Here is a 21718-nt window from a genome sequence, read left to right as displayed (position 1 = left end):
TGTGATGTTTCGTGATTTATCAGTGGTATAAACAAATTCGTGGTTAGGGGGAAAGGGAAAACAAATAATGTACATTGCGATTTATATAAACAAACTCCACACCTCAAAACATTTGACATGGCAGTGTCATGATTGTACGAGCTGCATAATTAGCGTCTGGTGGAGATTTCTACACACTGACATGTTATGAAAGTGTGGAGAACACTTCTGTACGCTGTTTCAACTGAAAATACCTTTTATTTTCGTCTATAAATAAAAATATGAAACCTATTCATCTGAAATAAAATACCATTGTCATCTTACAATCGCAGTTGTAAAATACAACCCCAGCCCGGTCAGAAGATTGTGGAAGATTTACTAAAAAATGCTGAAGTTCCTCAGGAAGAAATAAGTACGTTTTGCCAAGCAGACACCTCATCTCAGGGCATTCTGCCCCTGATCTGTAAGTGTAGTTTGTGGCAACTCTAGGTTGTTTCATGGAGGGTTAAGCCCAGTATGATACAATGACATAGTGCGTGTAAATCATTCGTGGGACACATGATAATAGAATTGTCAAGAGTTGATAAATGGACATAACGAGCTAATTCAGGTATTGGGCAAAGTCGCGACTTGTGCAAGGGGTATTCTGTCGTCCAGGAGTGCAGTCTAGCACTGGTGGAGAGTTGTTCTGATGTGTCAAAGTCCCTGGTCTGGGACACAGGGCCCCCCACCTGCCTGAATTGACTCTCTCTCTCTCTCTCTCTCACTGGCTCACTGCGGGCGGAGAGCACGGGATAACGTTGGCCATCTATCCAGGTCACGCAAGCTGAAGGCTGACTGACAGTGTTACTGCTACCTCCATTCAGGTGTGTACAGGGCTGGCTGAGAGCTCGCCCTCTTCTCTCGGGTCTCAGAGACGTTCTGTGTCTTTCTCTCAACCTGCAGTCCCCTTACCCCCCTCGGCACACAGACTGGGTCGTGAGGCAGCCAGTACCCGGATGACTTGTAGATTTCACACCGGAAATGAACTCCTTACCACACGAGACCGAGCGAGCCCGCTCCTCGGCCGACATACGGAGTTTGGCGAGTGTTTGTTTTCAAGATAAGCGCTGTAGTGCAGCGGTAACTTGTGATGTCGCACCGTTGTAAAATGCTCATTTCTCTAAGTCGACGACTATCGGAACATACGAAGAGTAACTGACATAGGGGGAAGACGTGGAGTCACTAACTCGATGTGGGAGTAAGTAGTTAGGTATGCGGCGTCAAGCCTACGGCATCGGTGTCAGGACGTCTAGTCGACTCCTGTTGTGTGTGACTCTACTGGTCACTCTGCTGTGTACCCCTGGACCCACGAGGGCCATCAACTGTAGGATATGTCACCCAGACCTGTGCCCACCCGTCCCCCGGGACCAGTGTCACGCCGGGGTCGTTACTGATATTTGCGGGTGCTGCCAGGAGTGTGCACGGGCTCTCAACGAAACTTGTGGGGGCAAGTATGGTATTTTCGGCAAATGTGGCCCCGGACTAAAGTGTTTTATTTCCCCCGCTGTGGGCCAGGCTATATCAGGACAGGACGACGGTATTTGTAGAGGTAGGTGATATGACATTACACACCTTTCATGTATTACCCAACGGGTCGTTGCACTGCATAACATGCTGTGAAAGTTACGACTTTTCTACACTTGTTGCTCGAGTTAGCCTGTATATTGGCGAGAGATCAATGAGAGTTCTACATACAATAAAGTTTGAATTGCCGTGTTTTGTCGCGGCAACAGCTTATGTAATGCTATACACCGATGACATACAAACAGGTCCTCGTTCTCTGGAATATCTGACCTACAGCTGTCGCTCCAAATAATGCTGTTTGTCAATTTGGGCCACTCTGGGACATATGAAATTGTCTGCATATTTCACCAACGACCCCAATTCTGTTCGATTTCATCGGCTTGTTGTGTGTTTACGGCATTTATGCGGCTATGATAAGTCCGGTAAGCAGGTTTTGTAGCCGAGTTTCAATGAGGGAGATTGATAGCAATGTTGATAGCATGGACATAATACACAACAACTTCCCACACCACGACCTGGCCATGGACAAGACTGTGTTATAAAGCGAACACGGATCTCGTACGAAAACAAAGATATTCGATGTCATATTTATCACAATCCACACCTGAGGCGTGCATAGCACCTGGCGAGACTAACACATCATCTCACATGTATACAGTAAGATGTAAACAAAAATAAACGAACAAGGGTCGAGGATAGGGGGTGGCTACAACAATAAACGAAGATGAGCTGGTGTTTAGTGGCGCGGTGTTGTATTAGGGGAGGAGGTTATGCCTGAACGGCAGACCCTTGCATATCAAACACGAATATGAGAGAAAACGGTAGAAGGTTAACAGAATGAACGCCGACGGTGTAGAGCACTTACAACGTACATGGATCCGTTGGCTCGGCAGTGTTTTTTAGTTAGATATTGGCGGATTAGGTCTCGTGGGATGGCGAGAATGGAGGGAGGGGTTTCTTCATTATTTGAAGGGAGGCAGGGGAGAACTCGGCGTCGTCTGCTTGCCGCAAGCAAGAGACCACAACAGCGGCATGTCTTGGCTCATTTCCAAGTTCTTACGCGCGATGTCATTCAAACGTTTGGTTGAGCCGTGCAGTTTCAGTTGTAGACAAAGGTTGATGCAGACTGTTGACTCGACTCTTTTTTAAATTTTCAACCTGCTTTTATCAGTGTGATGATCACCGAGGCGAGGAAAGGAGATACTACCGAGCATTTCGTCTCGTGTCCAAAACATCTCAGATATTGATAATACTGAGGCATACGCTAGCCATCTGTCTCAGGAATCTGGGCTGTGTAAAAGTAATTAAGCATAGACAAAGGTGTTCCCATTGAATCTAACCAGGTGTGTGGAGCTTCCGTAGTGAATTTCCTGTAAAGATGGTTATTTATTTATTGGTCAGGCGGTATCGGATTGTCAGAATGCTCATATGGTATTGTTTCTGAGATGTTGGCAACGGTGTCATTTATTAATTATGGCAATGGTAAATTTAAAACTGACTCCTAACGGTCAGAGATCATATGTCGGATTGTATTGCTTGCGATATGCATGGAATGTAAAGAATTAAAATAGTTTCATAGTTATATTATCACATCACGTTTTGAGTATTAGCGTATGAAATGTCGGCGACTCTTTTGAACTTGATGTTCGCTACGCGACATTTATTACCTGAATGTGCAAATTAAGGTCGTATTTAAAAAGGTTAAATAAAGGGATATGAAAATCAAAACATACTCGAAAATTCACCATTTTAAAGGAAGTTTGGGTAGGAAACAAAGATTTTTATTCGATTTCAAGCGAGGCGGCGAATGCCAAATACGAATATAGATATTTAACGTGATGGTCCTCTTCAACGTATGTGACCAAAAATACATACAGGTAGCGACTGTGAAAGTTGGTTATTGTTTATAATGGCGCACTCAGCAGTATTTCAGCTGTGCGGCGGGCTAAGATATTTTTCAGTGCGAAAGGTGTGAAGTAATACTATCTGTGCACAGATGGAGAAGGGTTAAAATTATAAAGAAGTTTGCTCGGTGTACCACCCCATGCACCACTAGTTTTCTGACTGTCTCGCCACCGTCTTCATGTTGCGATTAGGACACAATGAGGTCATCTTTTGGTAATTGATCACAAGTCCGGTCTGTTTGTTTCACCATGGATTTCAGCTCTATTCACTAGCCCGTGGGAGATCACAAGGCAGTTTTATTCTAACAGTGCCTTGGAGCTTTTGTCATGCCCCATCTAAGCATCTTTCGACCATGATTTGGTTCGTTTGTTCTTGACTCCCTCATTTGAATATTATTACCATTTGAGACGGGTAAAGAAAGTAGGAGCTTCGAACTGCGTACAGGGTCAGCGCAATCGCCGTGTTCTTTATCTGACGATTAACGCGAAGACAGTCAATCAGGGAAAGTGTGAATGTAAATTTGTCGCGGCAGGCATGTTTTTATTCAGCCTTGCGTTTTGGGTGCTGATTGACATTTGGTTATTCTCTGTACTAAATTTGATAGCACAGCGAGACATTAAGAAACGCTCTTATGGAATATTTCAGAAGTTCGGCATTCCTCTTATGCAATCAGCCGATGTGTGGTCTTGTTTCGCCAGTGTGCTTTACAATCTCGCTTCATGGATTCGGCAAGCATATATCACGCTCCACCTCACTATGTGACCCTGTTTTTGCAATTTTACGGAGGCCAGACCATACTTAGGAGATTTAATGTATCGCAAAACGAACTGACGTATGACTCCCACGCGACAATAAAAGCTTCGTGGTTAAAACATATTTTGTTTGCCGTGTGCTGATTGATAAGTAAATATGCTCATTTTTAAAAATGGGAAATGGCATGTTTGTAGAAAGGATATTCTAATCTGTTTCGTATATTTCGAAATGACACTTTTCTGCTTTTATCCCTTTGACGTTTTTGAGCGAGCTGTTATACATCTAGGGATCGCTAAAATCCGGGCCCCTTTAAGGGCAAGTGAGGTTTTGGAACGTCCGTGATGGGCCCTCGCTATCGGATCAAACCGATTAAAACGCCTGGATATGATATTTTGTAGTCTCCTGCTTTGAAATGATACAAAAACATGATATGAACATAAAGAACTAAGACAGAAAGATTTCGACTTTGTCTGCTATCTGTCATTGTGTCGTTAATGTGTCACAGAGCTCTACGCATCCTATCAGTAATAAACATGCAAAGGCTTGATTGACTGTTCCAGCAAGAGCCTATCCTCTACGGGGAGTTTATTGCAAGTTGGGACCTTGTGTTTCAAGGCTTATGTTTAGAAATGCGGAAAAGGACAGTTTTATGTTTCTTTGTAATAAACATGTTTTTCTTGCCTTAAACTTAAACAACCACCTTTTAATCCCAGTTTAATATTTTCATTTTGTGTGTGTGTGTGTGTGTGTGTGTGTGTGCTGGCTGACATCATTGAGAAGATTAATATCACACATTTAAAGTTTTAGATTTTGATAGAAAATTAAATTTTACACACATGTTAAATTGTATACAGGTGGTGAGGGTACCTTTGGGTGCATGTTGACAGCTCTGGTCAAACTTAAAGATATTATGATTAGCTGATTTGGTGAGGTATGTTTTATAAAGCAATTAGCTTCAGAGAGTTTAGGTCGATCGGCTGGGAATAATTTACTGGTTAGGTGTATGAGAGGAATGTACTTACAGAGCCTGCCTGGTTATTTTTATGAGGCTTTGGGACTAGTTAGGGATTGGTATGTGCCCCTTACAACATCGCTTCTGTCATTCTGTTAGCTCATTCTGTTTCTTTCAAAGAGCTGATACTCACAGCGAGAGGGGCTTGTTTTCTCTATCAAGTGGTATTTTCTATTCAAACGTTTTCAATAGCATCTTTTTTAAGAGCCAAAGCAAACTTATGTATCTAAAATGTGGTGAGCATATGTGGTGGTAGGCCATGTTTGTCCCGACATTGTGTGGAAATTGATGTATTAGTGTGACATTGTCATCCGATGCTTTACACAGGTGTGTATGTTGTGAAATCGCCTGTGTCTGGTGTCTTCACCTGCTAATTACAACAGGTGTAAACACGGGTAGCTACTTGTGCACCAGGGTAGCAAGGGAAACTGATGTTTGAGAGGCACAGTTAGACTTGTGCAGATATTTGCTTAGCTTGTAAATGTAACCTCTGTCTATCTGAAAGTGCTTCTGTCAGGACCCCTTTCTGTTGGTAACTCCTTCTCTCCGCACCCCCTCCACTCAGTCAGTACCCCCTGTCAGCTCCTTCTTCCGAAGCTCCTTCTTGACCTGTATGATGGGCTCTTTGTCTTGATGGATCAGGTATTATACTTAACAAAATTAGCTTTAAGGATCAACTGTGGTATGTGTAACATTTCACTTTACCCCTTTTCCAAATTAATCCAGATTACATCACAGTGGACGTCCAGGCATTTGAGGGGTCTTTTCAGGGGGCATTTGGACCTGGTGATCAAATATTTGGGTTTGAAAGGAGCTCTGATGATTTATGGGTGGTATACATTTGAGAGAGAGTTGAGCTGTTAGCCTGTGATTTACATACCTGTAACTTGTCAATATATGCAGGTGGTAGCCTAACTCAACAAACACTAAGTCACTGACATCACCTGTGATGGGATTCTTTGTGGTGTTGGGTGTCCCAGACTGCCTTAATATGATGGTGTCATGCACTACCGTAGTGTTGGTGTCATACGCTGCCTTTGTGTTGGTGTCATACACTGCTTTTGTGTTGGGTGTCATACATTGCCTTGGTGTTGGAATCCTATACTGCCTTAGTGTTGGTTTCATACACCACCTAAATGTTGGCGTCATCCATGTCAGTGTTGGTGTCATCTACTTCCTTGGGTTGGTGTCATACACTGTCTCAGTGTTGGTGTCATACACTGTCTCAGTGTTGGTGTTATACACTGTCTTACTGTTGGTGTCCTGCAGTGCCTTAGTGTTTGTGTCAAATGCTACCTTGGGTTCGTGTCCTACACTGCCTTAATGTTTCTGTCATACACTGCCTTAGTGCAGGTGTCATACATGGCTTTAGTTCAGGTGTCATACACTGCTATAATGTTGGTGGCACACATGGCCTTAGTGTTGGTGTCATAAACAACTGCTATAGTATTGGTGTCATACCCTGGCTTTATGTTGGTGACACACTTGGCTTTTCTGTTGGTGTTATACACTGCCTTAGTGTTGATGTCATACAATGCTATAGTCCTAGTGTTGTGTTGTGTCATACACAGATGTGACATTGGTACAGGTAGCAGTGTATTGATGAACAAGTAATATCACTGGGCATTGTGAGTGAGTGCTGGGCAGCATGTTCAGACAGAGAGGACATCTGGAGTATGTGCTGAAGCAAACAGTGCGAGACACGAGGAAGTCAGTTGCGGTCTTATTGCCTCTGCTTCAAAGACTGTAACGAGCTCCCAGGTAAACAATGCAAACTGCAAATACAGGTAAAACCAGGTCAGGTGGACATTTGGATCATGGACAGGAGATGAAAGATAAAGCAGAACAACGGGACATTGGATGTGAGACCTACTTCCACATATGACTAGCTTATACACAAGGACTTTCATTTTGGACATTCACATTAGTGCTTCACTGTTAGCCTCGCTGACTTTAAGCAGAACACTTTGGCACTTACTCGTTGAAACATTCACACAATGTGCTTACACTCAAGGTCTTTCAATTTGAAACATACACACTTGTGCTTTCATGTAAATCTTGCTCTATGGAACTTCTATTCTTGTGCTTTCACTAAAGGGTTTACTCTGAGACTCATTCAAACTTACACTTCAGATCTTACACTATGAAACTTCTACCTTTGTGCTTTCACTAAATGGCTTACTCTGTGAAACATTCACAAGAGTGCTTGCACTAAAAGTCTTATTCTGTGCACTTCGTGCTTACACTGAAGTGTTACTCTTGATGTCATCAGTGTAGATGCAATCTACCATGGAAGCAGATAATTCGGGTTTCACTAAAAGGGATAGAGAAAAATCTCGCTACTGCCATCATAGTTGTCAAGGTATGAAGGTAGACAAAGCAGTATCGAGTACACATGCCCTGGCAATGCTGTTATTCTGTTTTTAGGTGCATTCTTATTGATAGCGAAGCTTGTGTTATCAGATTTTAACTCTTGGTTGATCATCAATGCATAAGGCCTTTAGGTTATTATTTTTTTATTTATGAGTCATAGTTTTCCTGCTTTGTGAGAAGTAAAAAAAGTTTTGGGAAAGCAAAACAATTGTTTTGAAAATTGTGTGAGGTTTAAAAGTGTCCCACATCAAAGGGTTGGTAATCTCATAAAATCAGGTATACAGCATAGAAGTTCATGTAGGTATAGCTTGGGTCATGTGACATGTTTGCATTTAGTCCTAGGCCAAATGCTAGAAAATTCTGTGTCTTTTAGGATCTCTCAGCAGCAGTAAACGTGTTATTCAGCAATTATTACGACACCTCCCATCCTCCAAACATTCTTGTTGAAGTGGAACTAGCTGCAGGAGGGATCAGGTTACCAAAAACTAACTGGGTTCAGTCCACTGTTGAAACAGTGTCTACATGTTCATAGTCAAACTGCTTGAGAATTGATCACATTGTCTAATGGATGGTGACAAGCACTGGTGTTCAACATGGTCAAGATATGCAGTATTAGTGATAAGGCTGGGTGTATCATGTTACCTGATTTTGATGCCATCTCTACATTTGGCCAAGGACTATATTTTGGAACCTGAAAAAATCAGATTTGTCAAGCAGTTTTGAGTGAGTGAGTGAGTGAGTTAAGTTTTACACAGCATTCAACAATATTCTGGTTATATAGCAGTTGTCTGTAAATAATCGAGTATGAGCCAGATAATCCAGTAATCAACAGCATGATCATTGATCTATGCAATTGGGATATGATGACGATGACGTGTGTCAACCACCTGAGCGAGTCTGACCACCCAATCCTTTCAGAAGCCTCTTATGACAAGCATGGGTTGTTGAAGACCACAGATCACTGGTCAGCAGTTTTTTCCCTTCCTAAGGATTTGGATGGGAAAACAATTATATATAGATAATTTACCCACTTACAATTGTGGAAATAGATAATCTTTTTTCAAGCATGACTAATAAGGCACTCTCTTGTAGACACACCTGAACATTGGCATTGCAAATCACCATGTCTCTGTCAAAGTAAGATAAGAAAGTGAGATAGACTGGCATGAATCCTAATAACATTGTAGACTGATAGCATTTCACTGCCCTACCATCATCACCTCTGGATGTATTTTTCACCTGTAAACACTGAAGTATTAATTCTATAGAAGATAATGGTGTGGTGTAGGATGTAAACAGTCTTCAATGTATTATTACGATGCTAAACATGTGGATGTGGATATGTGAGTGGATGCATGTGTATGTATGTACCTGTGTGCTTCTTCTAGTTACGACTAAAGCTGGTTTTCATCAAGCTTTGCCCTGTGATAGTCTTCAAGCTGGGTTTAACATGGGTATCAAAACCACACCTGTGGACAGTCGATCTTCTTCAAGCTGGGTTTAACATGGGTACCAAAACCACACAGCTGCGGACTTTGTGACAGTCGATCTTCTTCAAGCTGGGTTTAACATGGGTACCAAAACCACACAGCTGCAGACTTTGTGACAGTCGATCTTCTTCAAGCTGAGTTTAACATGGGTACCAAAACCACACACCTGTGGACAGTCGATCTCCTTCAAGCTGGGTTTAGCATGGGTACCAAAACCAAACAGTCTTCAATGTATTATTACAATGCTAAACATGTGGATGTGGATATGTGAGTGGATGCATGTGTATGTATGTACCTGTGTGCTTCTTCTAGTTTCGACTAAAGCTGGTTTTCATCAAGCTTTGCCCTGTGATAGTCTTCAAGCTGGGTTTAACATGGGTATCAAAACCACACCTGTGGACAGTCGATCTTCTTCAAGCTGGGTTTAACATGGGTACCAAAACCACACAGCTGCGGACTTTGTGACAGTCGATCTTCTTCAAGCTGGGTTTAACATGGGTACCAAAACCACACACCTGTGGACAGTCGATCTCCTTCAAGCTGGGTTTAGCATGGGTACCAAAACCACACAGCTGTGGACAGTTGATCTCCTTCAAGCTGGGTTTAACATGGGTACCAAAACCACACAGCTGTGGACAGTTGATCTCCTTCAAGCTGGGTTTAACATGGGTACCAAAACCACACAGCTGTGGACAGTCGATCTCCTTCAAGCTGGGTTTAACATGGGTACCAAAACCACACAGCTGTGGACAGTCGATCTCCTTCAAGCTGGGTTTAACACGGGTACCAAAACCACACAGCTGTGGACAGTCGATCTCCTTCAAGCTGGGTTTAACATGGGTACCAGACCCGTGAAGGTCCCGGGGTAGAATAGGCTTTCAGCAACCCATGCTTGCCATAAAAGGCGACTATGCTTGTCGTAAGAGGCGACTAACGGGATCGGGTGGTCAGGCTCGCTGACTTGGTTGACACATGTCATCGGTTCCCAACTGCGCAGATCGATGCTCATGTTGTTGATCACTGGATTGTCTGGTCCAGACTCGATTATTTACAGACCGCCGCCATATAGCTGTAATATTGCTGAGTGCGGCGTAAAACTAAACTCACTCACTCACTCACTAACATGGGTACCAAAACCACACACCTGTGGACAGTCGATCTCCTTCAAGCTGGGTTTAACATGGGTACCAAAACCACACACCTGTGGACAGTCGATCTCCTTCAAGCTGGGTTTAACATGGGTACCAAAACCACATGGCTGCTGACTCAGACAGTCAGTCCTTGTGTTATCAATCTTTTCAAGGATAACAATAAGTACCATGTTTTAATGCTTATTTGTTTGTAGAGATTGATATCATGAAGGTTGGCCAACTGGGATGCAATGACATTAAGCAGGTCAGTGGATCTGATTGCCCAATTCCATTTGTCGCTGCTTACGACGAGAATGTGTTGTTGAAGATTCTTTCCGGATCTTCATGGATCTTCAAAATGCGTCTTGGTAGAACGCAGGTGGGTATCAAACCTCCAACCTTACTCTCCCAAGGCCAGGCACCTCATTCACTTGACCACAGAGAGAGCTACATAGCAAATTTGTCTCTACCTTCTCCTGTAAGCTAACACAAACTGAAAGGGAGTAACTGGTTCATTTTCAGGAGGGAAGACTGGAGATGGGGATGTGAAGTTTGGGTTGGGAATTAATCCTTGTTTTTGAATGACAGGCTCCAATTATGTTTTGTTTTTTAACTTTAACAGGGTTAAATTAGCTTTCACTTTCTAAATTATTTTTAAAAAATGTGGACATTTTAAGATAGTCTGCAAGAGGTAGACACTTTATTGTATTCCCAACAATAAGAGTAGGAAAAAAAACCAATGAATAGGATTTGGGAATATCTTTCCAGAACAACGCTTGTAACTCCACCCTGGCCTGAACATTAAATGATTGCTCCCTAACCCTTCATCCATTTGGCCAGTTACAGTTTTGAGTTATTGCCCATAGTGCCTCAGCAGTGTATACAAGCCTACTGGTGCTTGAAAGCCAGTGACCAAAGGCTGTTGTCTCCATCCCTATGGTCAATGGTGCCCTAGCTGTGAGACTTGAACTTCAGCAGTGAGGCCTATGTGTAAACACAATTAGGAAATTAACTGCTCAACTGACCATTCTCAAAGCCACCTTTATCAGGAGATTTTAGGATCTACGAACGTGGAGAACTAGATGATGAATCTTGTATTTATTGTTTTCTCCTTCATGTGAAAAATCCATAGGTTAATGTAGTGCCACAGGCCACATTGAAGGGGTATGGTGTATTTTTTATCGCGGATTACTCACGACTGGTGCCGTGTTGTGTTGAGTAATATTCTGTGAGGTCCTGTAAGTCATGAATATCAATGTATGCCATCATTGCACTAGTTGTGGTAGTGTTGGCTGACTGAACAATGACTTGTGCTTGACCCTGATTGACCCGACCTGCCCCAGCGGGGATAGGTATAGTATAGTGTACTACAACAACTAGGGCAGCTGGTGTGTGGGCCGTTCACACTTCAGACAACAGTTATACTTATTTCATGTCAATAGTGGAGCCTGTCATCACAGATTAACCCTTACTCCTGCGGCCATGGCGGTAATGTTTTCATGTCTGAAAGGTGCGCCAAGTTCTCAAGTGAGCCCATGGTGAGATAGATCATTTACTTGTTAAACATGTGGGCTATTTCTTATGTTAGGCCATGATACAATCTATTTCTTGTCAAACCGGGGCTATTTCTAACATTTGGCCATGGTGCAATCTGTTTCTTGTCACGTGGACTATTTCTGAGTGAGTGAATTTTGTTTTATGCTGCACACAGCAATATTCCAGCTATATGGCGGTGGTCTGTAAATAATCGAGTCTGGACCAGGCAATCCAGTGATCAGCAGCATGAGCATTGATCAGCACAATTGGGAACCAATGACATGTCCAAGTTAGGCTATTTCTAACATTGTAAGATCATTTTCTTGAAAGACATAGTCTATTTCATGCTTTTGGCCATGGTACGATCAAATTCTTGTCAGATGTTGGCTATTTCTGACATTGTAAGATCATTTTCTTGAAAGACATAGTCTAATTCATGCTTTTGGCCATGGTACGATCAAATTCTTGTCAGATGTTGGCTATTTCTGACATTGCACAAGGTTCGATCTATTTCATATGCATCTTGGACTATTTATTTCATTGGGCCATTGTGCAGTCTTATTTCTTGTCAAACTTGAGCTATTCCTTGAATCGAGCCATTGTGTTTTATATATACTGCAAGATACGTAGACCAACTCTCACACTGGCCAAGGTCAGGCAAGTCGTCTCAATTCTACCATTATGGTGAGATATATTGCTGTGTCTACCTTTCCTTTGCCCTTTGCCAGACTCAGCTAGATGGATATCACATAATACACCTTTAATATTGCAGACTAGTGAATAATGCTAAATCTTGTAACCTCATGATGATACAACTTATATTTCCTCCATTTATCAGATTGTCCCTACGTCAGTGGGATGGTAGTGTAGCCTAGTTGTTCAGTTGGTGCTGGTCACATCAAAGAGCAAGTTCGATTCCCACGTGGGCACAATTGGTCTGTCATACAGCCCTGAAGCTGCAATTATATCCAAGAAAGCTGATGCAAGTCTAGAAAATGTGGCATGTCTAGATTTTTGTAAATGAAAGTCTCATGGCTCATTTTCATTATATTGTATTTTTCTTACTATGAGTGTTTTTTTCTGTAAAACGTTCATTTCTGAGACTAGTTGTTAGTCTAGGGCACAATGTGAGAAGCCCATTTCTGGTGTCCCCAGCCCTGAATACTGCTGGAATATTGCTAAAAGCGGCATAAAACTATACTCATTCACTTTCTCACTCTTGAGTCGGATGTTTGAATCATTGTTAGTTTTTTGAATTGTCAAGTTATGTGTATGTAAAACAGTTGGCACATGCGAAATGTTGAGGATCAGAAATGTCAGTGATCTCATGTAAACTGTTGTTTCATCTCCGTGTAGCATGAGCTTTAAGAAGGGGTATCCCCACATCTTAAGTCACCTCCACTACAGAAGCATCCCAGCCTTGTCAGGATACACAGGTGATTTCATTGTTGGAGACTTCTGCAGCTGAGAAATGTGGAACTCATGCCAGACTATTTTAATGGAGCAGTGTTTTGTGTGAAAGATAAATTCTTCGCTTATGTTTGTGATGGTTACTAGTCCTGGAAGTTTATTACCTTCTCCACAAAGTGTATGTATGTATGTACTGAATGTGTTTGATGGACATACCACTGATGGATGTTTTCAGTTGGCAGAGTGACAGTCACCTTACTAATGTTATACTGCCTTGGTTAACAGATTTACAAATCCATAGTCACATGTCTCATGTTGACAACTTGACAGTATTGTCATACTGTTTCATGTTAACAACTTGACACCATACTCACACTGTCTCATGTTAACAACTTGACGTCACACTGTCTCATGTTAACAACTTGACAATATTGTCACACTGTCTCATGTCGACAACTTGACAGTGTCATCAGACATCTCATGTTAACAACTTGACAACAGTTTTACACATCTCCTGTTAACAACTTGACAACACTGTCACACCTTGTCATGTCAACAACTTGACAACTTGACAACATATATGTCAACACTGTCACATGTTAACTTTACATGTAAACTTGACAACATGTATAAGAACACTGTCTCATGTTAACTTGACAACACTGCCTTATGTCGACAAATTGACAACACAGTTAAACTGCTTTGTGTTAACATCTTGCCAGTGTAACTGACATGTAGTCAGTGTTTGTTATTGTATTGGGCCGTCAGTTTCAAATATTTGCAGGCCCTTTGTGGCCTTCAGTAAATTATGTGTCTCTTTTCCAACTGGAATCTTTCCCCTGTTCTTTTCGCGTGCTTTTTCTTAATAATGTTCGATAATCATCCATGATCCTTCATGTTGCGGTAACTTACAGTTTCACTTCCCAATATTTCAGGGCTTTGTGCATAGGAATGTCATCAACAGTCCTTGACAAATAAAATGTCTCTTGGCGCCATAGAATTCGCCGTGTGATTTTGTAGAAACAGTGTAAAACAGTGTACAGTGTAGTCTGTTTTGTGTTGTTGGTTAGATTTTAACAAAATAGGCCTGCAAATTTCATTCAGGGCCTGTAGATTTTAGAACCTGCAGATGGCAGCAGGCCCTGATGGCCAAGTAGCAAAATAAAGTATTGCAAACACTGTATGCAGTGGTTCATCCGTCAACATGAGACTAACAGTCTCCAGCCTCTGCATGTTGACAGCTTGTTGACATCTGCATGAGAGGTGAGAGGGCATCACAACTGTAGGCTTCTGAGCAGTAAACACATTCAACCCTTACCAGTAGATGACTAAGAATGCTCAGTCCTGCTGTTAGCCCAATAATGGGGATCTGCCCCATCGGGCTTGGGGGCTATTTAATTTATTGAATCAAGGGGGTATTACAGCCAGTGTGCCAACAGGAGAGGGCTGCCTACATAATGGCAGAGAATGACAGGTATTCTAGGAATGTGTCCTGCTTTTCATTACCACCACCGTGAAGTCTAGCTAGTCTGTGGCTCTGGGGACAGGTTTTGGGGTGGGAGAATTGGTAGTTGCTGTGTTTAGTGCCAGAATGTCCTAGTGTCTTCTTTCAGAGATGTTCGGCTCTGTCACCATTGACTAAACTGAATGAAAGTGTATGTCTTTGTATGTATCCTTATCTTCCCAATTCTGTAGCCCTGACGGAAAAAAGTCTAGAATTTCTACAGGTTCAGAGATCTCTCGAGGCTCCTTTTCAGTGTAAATGGAGCAAATTGTTTCTATCTAAGATTTATATATTCAGAGACTAAGCATTAGTGTACACCACTTCTAGCACTACGCTTTCACCTAATTGCTGAAACACATTCGCTCATCCAGCCAAACCTTTCTGTAGGTAGATAGTCAGAAGTTCATCTCTGGTATCTCCAGAATTCATAATGCTGAGAAAATGCTTTTGCTCAGAAATAAAAGAGATGCAGGTGATGAAACCTGACCAGAATGTCCACCAACCATTCGGTATCACCAGGAACTGATGACTAGCTTCTTGAGAATATTTTAAATATTCAAAGTAGTTAGTGAGCAAACAAGTCTCTAATTCTGCCTACAATCACAGCATATATCACATCCACCCACTCCAAAAGTCTGTGAATGGCTGCAATGTGATATGGCTTGCTTTCTTCACACACACACAGTTTTGACTTACTTAACTTTTCGTCTCTTACATACCAAGTTGTATGCGTCACAAGAGTCCTTTCCTCTTCCAATCATCAACCTTTGTGACACAATTACAGAGTCGAGCACCCAACATCACCGACTTTACATTTGCAATTAACACCTTGAGAGTAAATATTGACTGGCATAAGTGTCATTGTAAATCACATTAGCACCCAACTTTTAATTTGCATTTGTGGTTGGTGATAGCGTGGTTGGTGAAGTGCATTGTATATTTAAACAGTGTTTGTTAAAGGGTCCCACTAGTGGTGAACCATTGCATCATTTTTCTCGGTCTTTGGTAGCTTTGGTCCATGGGTGACATAAAGGAAGAGGTATCAAGATTAGATTTAGGCCATGTCAAAGTATTTTAATTGTTGGTTGCTCGCCATGGGTTTTTACTTCTTATAATGGCCTGACTCAAATATTTTTCATTTGCATCCAATACAAACATGTATTACTTGGTATTGTAGCAGTTTTGAATATTAATTGTGAATAATATATTGGAAAATGGTCGGCAGAAATGTAATTTTGATGAAATCGGAATATGAGATGGACTGAGGGAAACTATGTGTATAAAACTCACATTTCTTTCATTTGAGGTGAGAGAACACTTTAAGCACTGTGCTGTCCTCAGGTACTTGATGACTTAAAGGGGAAGATATCATTGGAGCAAGGCGGGGACTGGAACTTAGTAGCATGAATACATTGTCCACTGTGCCAAGCTATTGCCATGGTGTTAAGAATAGCATTACTGCATTGAGCGAGTGAGTTTTTTTTTACACAGCTTTTAGCAATATTTCAGCAATATCACACAGCACGAGATACTAGAAATGAGCTTCACACATTGTACTCATTGGGGAATGGACTTGGGTCTTCAGTGTGACTAGCAAATGCTTTAACCATTTGGTTTGGTGTCATACACTTGAACCAATATTCAAGCAAAGTCGTGAGGAGGGATACCTATCTTTTCCTTCTGAGACTGCACCCATTGGAGAAACAAATCAAGGCCGTAGGAATAAAAAGCAAATTCTTAGGTTATTATCAAGTTGGAACAGACTACAGATTGCTGTACCCACTTGACTACCCGACAACCTCCAACTGAATGACCGAGAATCACCAAAACTAGGCTAACACCTTTCCCTCTACAAAATACAAATTTTGACACCCCCATGCTACATCTTGATCACTGTGACATGTTCTTGACATGGAAGAGCTGAGCTATTTTCATAGACAGACTGTTGCAGGGCTGTCAAATGACTCAGGAGAAGCCACATTCCAGCATCCTCATAGATCACCACCTACATCTCAGACTAATTACTATCCAATGTCCTCAGCATCAGATCCCCAAGCAAGATTAGTTTCTTGCCAAACCCAGTGTGAACACCCGGGGCTGTCCAATGTTTCTGACAACAGATAAGATTTATTCAGTCACTCTCAAGACGTTCATGTACTGCTGTTCATATCTCTGCAAGCAGAATACAGAAACTTGACTCTTCAATCCAAGACGACTACCCACTACTCCAGGCAATGAACCTAGTGAGTCTTATGTCACTGAGCTGGTGGGTATTGTTCAGGAGGATAATGTACCTTGTGATTGGCACCACATCTCTGGCCTACTGGGACCAGCAGCTGTTGCACAAGACCTCCAGCTGATCCACCAGCTCCAGCTGTGGTCGGCTCCTTCTAGGCTGACATCTGATCCTTCGGGTCAGAAACAATCATCTCATCCCACCTTGGGGAGGGAGGTGTATTCAAGCCCCTGGAGCCTCATCAGGTGTTCCTGGCCACAATGGTGGTGATTGTGGAGACGATGCTGCTGAGCTAAAGGAGACACCCTACTGATGGTAATTTAGGGCTGTGAGGAAATAAATCTATCAGGTCCATGGCTGGAGGCTAGCATCATCAGTGGTCTAGATGTATAATATTGAAAGGCGAAGTTATGATATTCCAATCTACTGAAATGAAGCTGTACTGATCTGACAGGAGCTGTCATCTGTGTGATCGCAACAATGCACATGTTGGAGGTCCCATCTATCTATACAGGCATGACAAACTACAATCAGAGCTTTGGCCTTTACTTAACATTGAAATAATGAGATGATGTGGAATGGTCATCTGGAGAAGGAGAAACTTTTCAGCTTCATTGTTAATTGATGATGCTTAATTATGTTCAAACTATTAAACATCAGGTGTGGCTATTACAGACAGACATTATGTTCAAAGACATTTCTGTACAGAAGATAGGCTGTGAAGTGTGACACATCTAGGGCCGTGATTGAATAGGAAATTTAGCATTGATATCTCTGCAATGGGTATCACAATATACTGATTAGCATGATTAATAATATGTACAGCTGATCAGAATGTGTAAAGATAAAATTACTCATGTTCGCCTGTAGGTAAATGCTATGTGTGAACCGAGCTTCACCATTAAATGTTTAAAAGTGAAGTTTTTGTCTTTGTTCAGCATAACCTCCAACATAATCATCTTTTCTGATGGAAACATTTCCATAGAAAGAATGTGAATTGAAATATTATCATGAATATTCATACATTGGATTGTCACGGTATTGGAATTACTCTTTTTCTCAATACATCAACTGCTATATATGAGACTAAAATTTGTTAAAGTTCACATCTCATTTTTACACATCACTTCAGTTAATGTCAGATGAAAAATATCAGGTTTAGTATAGGTGGTATATTCATATACAATGATATCTCTTGATATGACCTTTTGGTCTTGTTAAGATCTTTACCATCTATGTACTATTTATCTTGACATATTTCTAAGGAACATCACAGCTACATAAAGCCTTGGTGTAACTGACTGGTGCAACACTGCTTAATTGCCATAGCAACAAGCATGACATGGCACGTCTCAGCAGAGAATTATGGTTAATATTTTCTAATATACTGTCTGATAAAGGCTCTTCATTCTCTGTTATCCTTTACTTTACTCTCTTGAAAGTAATGGTTAGAGAGTGCCCTGTACAGGTCAGGCAAGGTTTGAAATGTGTTGTCTAAAGCTTAAGGTTGAGTAGATGTGTATTGAATGTGTTTCCTTTTGACATTACTATGATTTTCTTTTGAAGACATGATTCATACAGTTGCTTTTCAAGCCAGATTTTATTGCCATCAATTTCACATAGTTGGTGAGATGTAATCATGCTCAACGTTGAATTAGGAGGAAGTGATCCGTTGTGTATTTGGTTTGAGAAGCTATGAGGTTTTGCTACAAGGAACATTCTCAGGATGTCAGACACATTATGTATAAGTACACATCTAAGTTGCCGTGATGCATCGCCAAGTTGTCATTATTATCAGTTTATTTTTTGTGATGCTGTGATGAGCAATGAGATACTTTTTGCCTGAGTTACAGAAGAGAGATAAATTAATTGTAAAAATCATACCCTTGGAATCTGAGAGGTATACAAGTGTTTGTGGTGACATTCAAGTGTGATTGAGTGGAAATTGAATAGCTCTGTGAAGTGTGTCATTTTAAGTGTGGGAACAGAAGCTTGAATGCAACAGAACAATTATATATCACTCAGGATATGTTGTTTGGCAAATGGTTGAGCCTTGTGTCTGAGGAAGACACCCATGTGCCAGTGGTGATAAAGGTTTAGATATTTTTAAATACTTTTTAAAAATAATTTGTGGTTCAAGACTTTTGATTGCTTTTGATGAGTTGTCAGGCAAATAGTGTCTCCTTGAGACTAAGGTGACACCAGTGTGTTGGCTGATATCATTTTAATTATTATTTAATTATTCAGTTACAATACATTGTTATTCAAACTAACATTAATATCACTTTGGAGGAGTTGTCAGACAAATAGTGTCACCTTGTCACTGTAGGGTATACCAGTGTTGGCTGTTGATATCATTTTAAGGATTATTTAATCACTCAATTACAATACATTGTTATTGAAAACTAACATATATGTCACTTTTGATTAGTCGTCAGACAAATAGTGTCTCCTTGTGAGAGTGGCAGACACTGATGTGTTGGGTTGATATTTCCTTGTTGAAGACACAGAAAAAAGATGGATACATGCACTTGTGGTTGGCAAATTTAAGAATCTGATTTGGTTTCAATGTGGACTCCATATTTGAGAGGAATTTTGAAGCTGGTAAGATGAAGATGAACAATATCAAGTGCTTGGAATAAATAATAGTGTCTGGCCTTCTAGGACCAGTGACTTTACAAGCTGCTGGAGGTGGATTAAATTTTTCAAACCCAAATTTTCAAAAATGCAGCTTTTAGTAATAAAATGTGTTGACGTATGAATTTACCTGTACAAACTGTGCGTCCAGCATGAGATCGACATTACCATGGGAGTACAGACGAGCAGTTGTTTCATATACTGCCCATATATATATATATATATATATATATAATTCTTCATCATAATTGAGGGGACATTACTGAAGTCCTCAAGAACTTGTCCATTTCTGATATGCTGAGCTTACATTATATTTGATGAAATTTGTGAAACGGACTTCCAAGTGAAGTGAATATTCCATTGTTCCAGTGTCTGGCCTGCTGACTGAAGTCAGTTACTATGTAAGTTCAGAGCTATGATTCATTCATACACATGTTGGTGACAGACGCCCTACCGTGATATTGTTCATATTGTAGTCATCCTAACTGCCACGCCCTGTTGTGACCAATTTCATCCATGTAAGCATGATTAAAGTATTAAGCGCAAGTTCTATCCTGGAGATATCATGAACTGGCATAATGAGAACAGTCTCATCATTCATTAGTAAGATTTATTTTTAAAGAAAATGTAATACAGTATAGTTCTCTCTCTGAGTGAGTGAGTGAGTTTAGTTTTACGCCGCACTTAGCAATATTCCAGCAATATGGCGGCGGTCTATAAATAATCGAGTCTGGACCAGACAATCCAGTGACCAACAACATGAGCAACTGGGAACTGATGACATGTGTCAACCAAGTCAGTGAGCCTGACCACCCGATAACGTTAGCTGCCTATTCTACCTCGGGACCTTCACGAGTCTCATGGCAAGCATGGGTTGCTGAAGGCCTATTCTACCCCGGGACCTTCACGAGTCTCATGGCAAGCATGGGTTGCTGAAGGTCTGTTCTACCCCGGGGACCTTCACGGGTCTCATGGTAAGCATGGGTTTCTGAAGGCCTACTCTACCCCAGGACCTTCACGGGTATCTCTTTCTGAAAACTGATTGACTGTAGTGTCAGATATTTGACTGACGTTGTCAACTTTCGTGACTCTGTATTTCACAAAGACAGGAAAAAGTGTGATAAGAGTTTTTTGTGTTTCATTTTTCCTTAATATCAATAATGGAATAAATTTTTCAATATCCCATACCAACTAACTTAAAAGCACTATACTTGTCAGCTTTACTCGGTTCAGTAAGGAGGGACATGTTGAAAGCTTGTTGAAAATGGGAACAATCACACCCATAACAAATACTATAACACTGCCCCCATTATTATGGCATAAACATATCTATTTCATTTTCCAAATATTATTCTGACCTTTCAAAACAGGAGCCCAAATATTAAAAAGCTGGTTCAAATAATTGTGTCGTCCTTGCACCTGTTTTGTCACACATCGTCTCCATGTTATTTGCGCTGCCAATATTGGTGAAGCACTCCACCTTGCAGTGATAGCCAATACCACAACAGAGGTGAGAAAATATTAGCCAATCACACAGAAGGGCACCTTCTTGTCCAATCAATGTGTTGACAGTATGAGCCAATCGTTGTGTTACATGGTGATGTTGTCCAGTAATGACAACAATGGATTTTGCCAATCACATCTGTATGTTCCTGTGCTTCATTCAAGTAACTGAGTCAGTGTTTCAATATTTACAGTTAAATGCTGTTAATTTGATGGATGGTCTTATTGTGAGGTTGAACAAATTTCTGGATGCAAATGTTGCATTGTGAAAAAAAAGGTCTTCAAAATAATAGGATGCAAAAGAGTTGACTTCAGCTGTTTTGCTTTATAATGATTGAATGTAAAACTGTTGTGATCACTGCAATGCCATTTAGAAAGTGGTCAAATGTAAGATGTGATCAGGTGCCTGACTCTGAGAGTGTGGGGTCCAATGCCAGATTAGAATCATTGACAAATGTACTAGAATTGGTACTTTACTGAGAAAGTGTAACCCCAAATATGACATTTGTGTGTCTTTCCAAAATTTACCAAAAGAGGAGAATAAGTTTGAATTATTTTGCTTTAAATATTTGTTAGAGAGAGATGAGTTTCAACATCAGACTTAAACTCATAAAGAAGATGAGAGTTATTGAGTTACTTCGAAGTGAGCTCACAGTGTATCATGAAAGTATGCAAAAGATCTAT

At 41.0% G+C, this 21718-nt stretch overlaps 1 protein-coding gene across 1 annotated transcript in view; it reads left to right on the top strand.

Annotated features, from left to right (window-relative positions):
* The first annotated feature begins 822 nt into the window (after nt 1–822).
* Nucleotides 823–21718, top strand: part of LOC137293592 (cysteine-rich motor neuron 1 protein-like) — an 85241-nt gene continuing 64345 nt past the window's right edge. The window contains exon 1 of the mRNA XM_067824228.1: nt 823–1570. Coding sequence (XP_067680329.1) covers nt 1234–1570 — 337 coding nt within the window. The 5' untranslated portion in view covers nt 823–1233. The remainder of the gene's footprint in view (nt 1571–21718) is intronic.

The sequence above is a fragment of the Haliotis asinina genome, chromosome 8, assembly GCF_037392515.1.
Source record: "Haliotis asinina isolate JCU_RB_2024 chromosome 8, JCU_Hal_asi_v2, whole genome shotgun sequence".
NCBI lineage: Eukaryota > Metazoa > Mollusca > Gastropoda > Lepetellida > Haliotidae > Haliotis > Haliotis asinina.
Note: the sequence above shows the minus strand (reverse complement) of the source record. Positions and strands in the feature narration are given on the sequence as shown.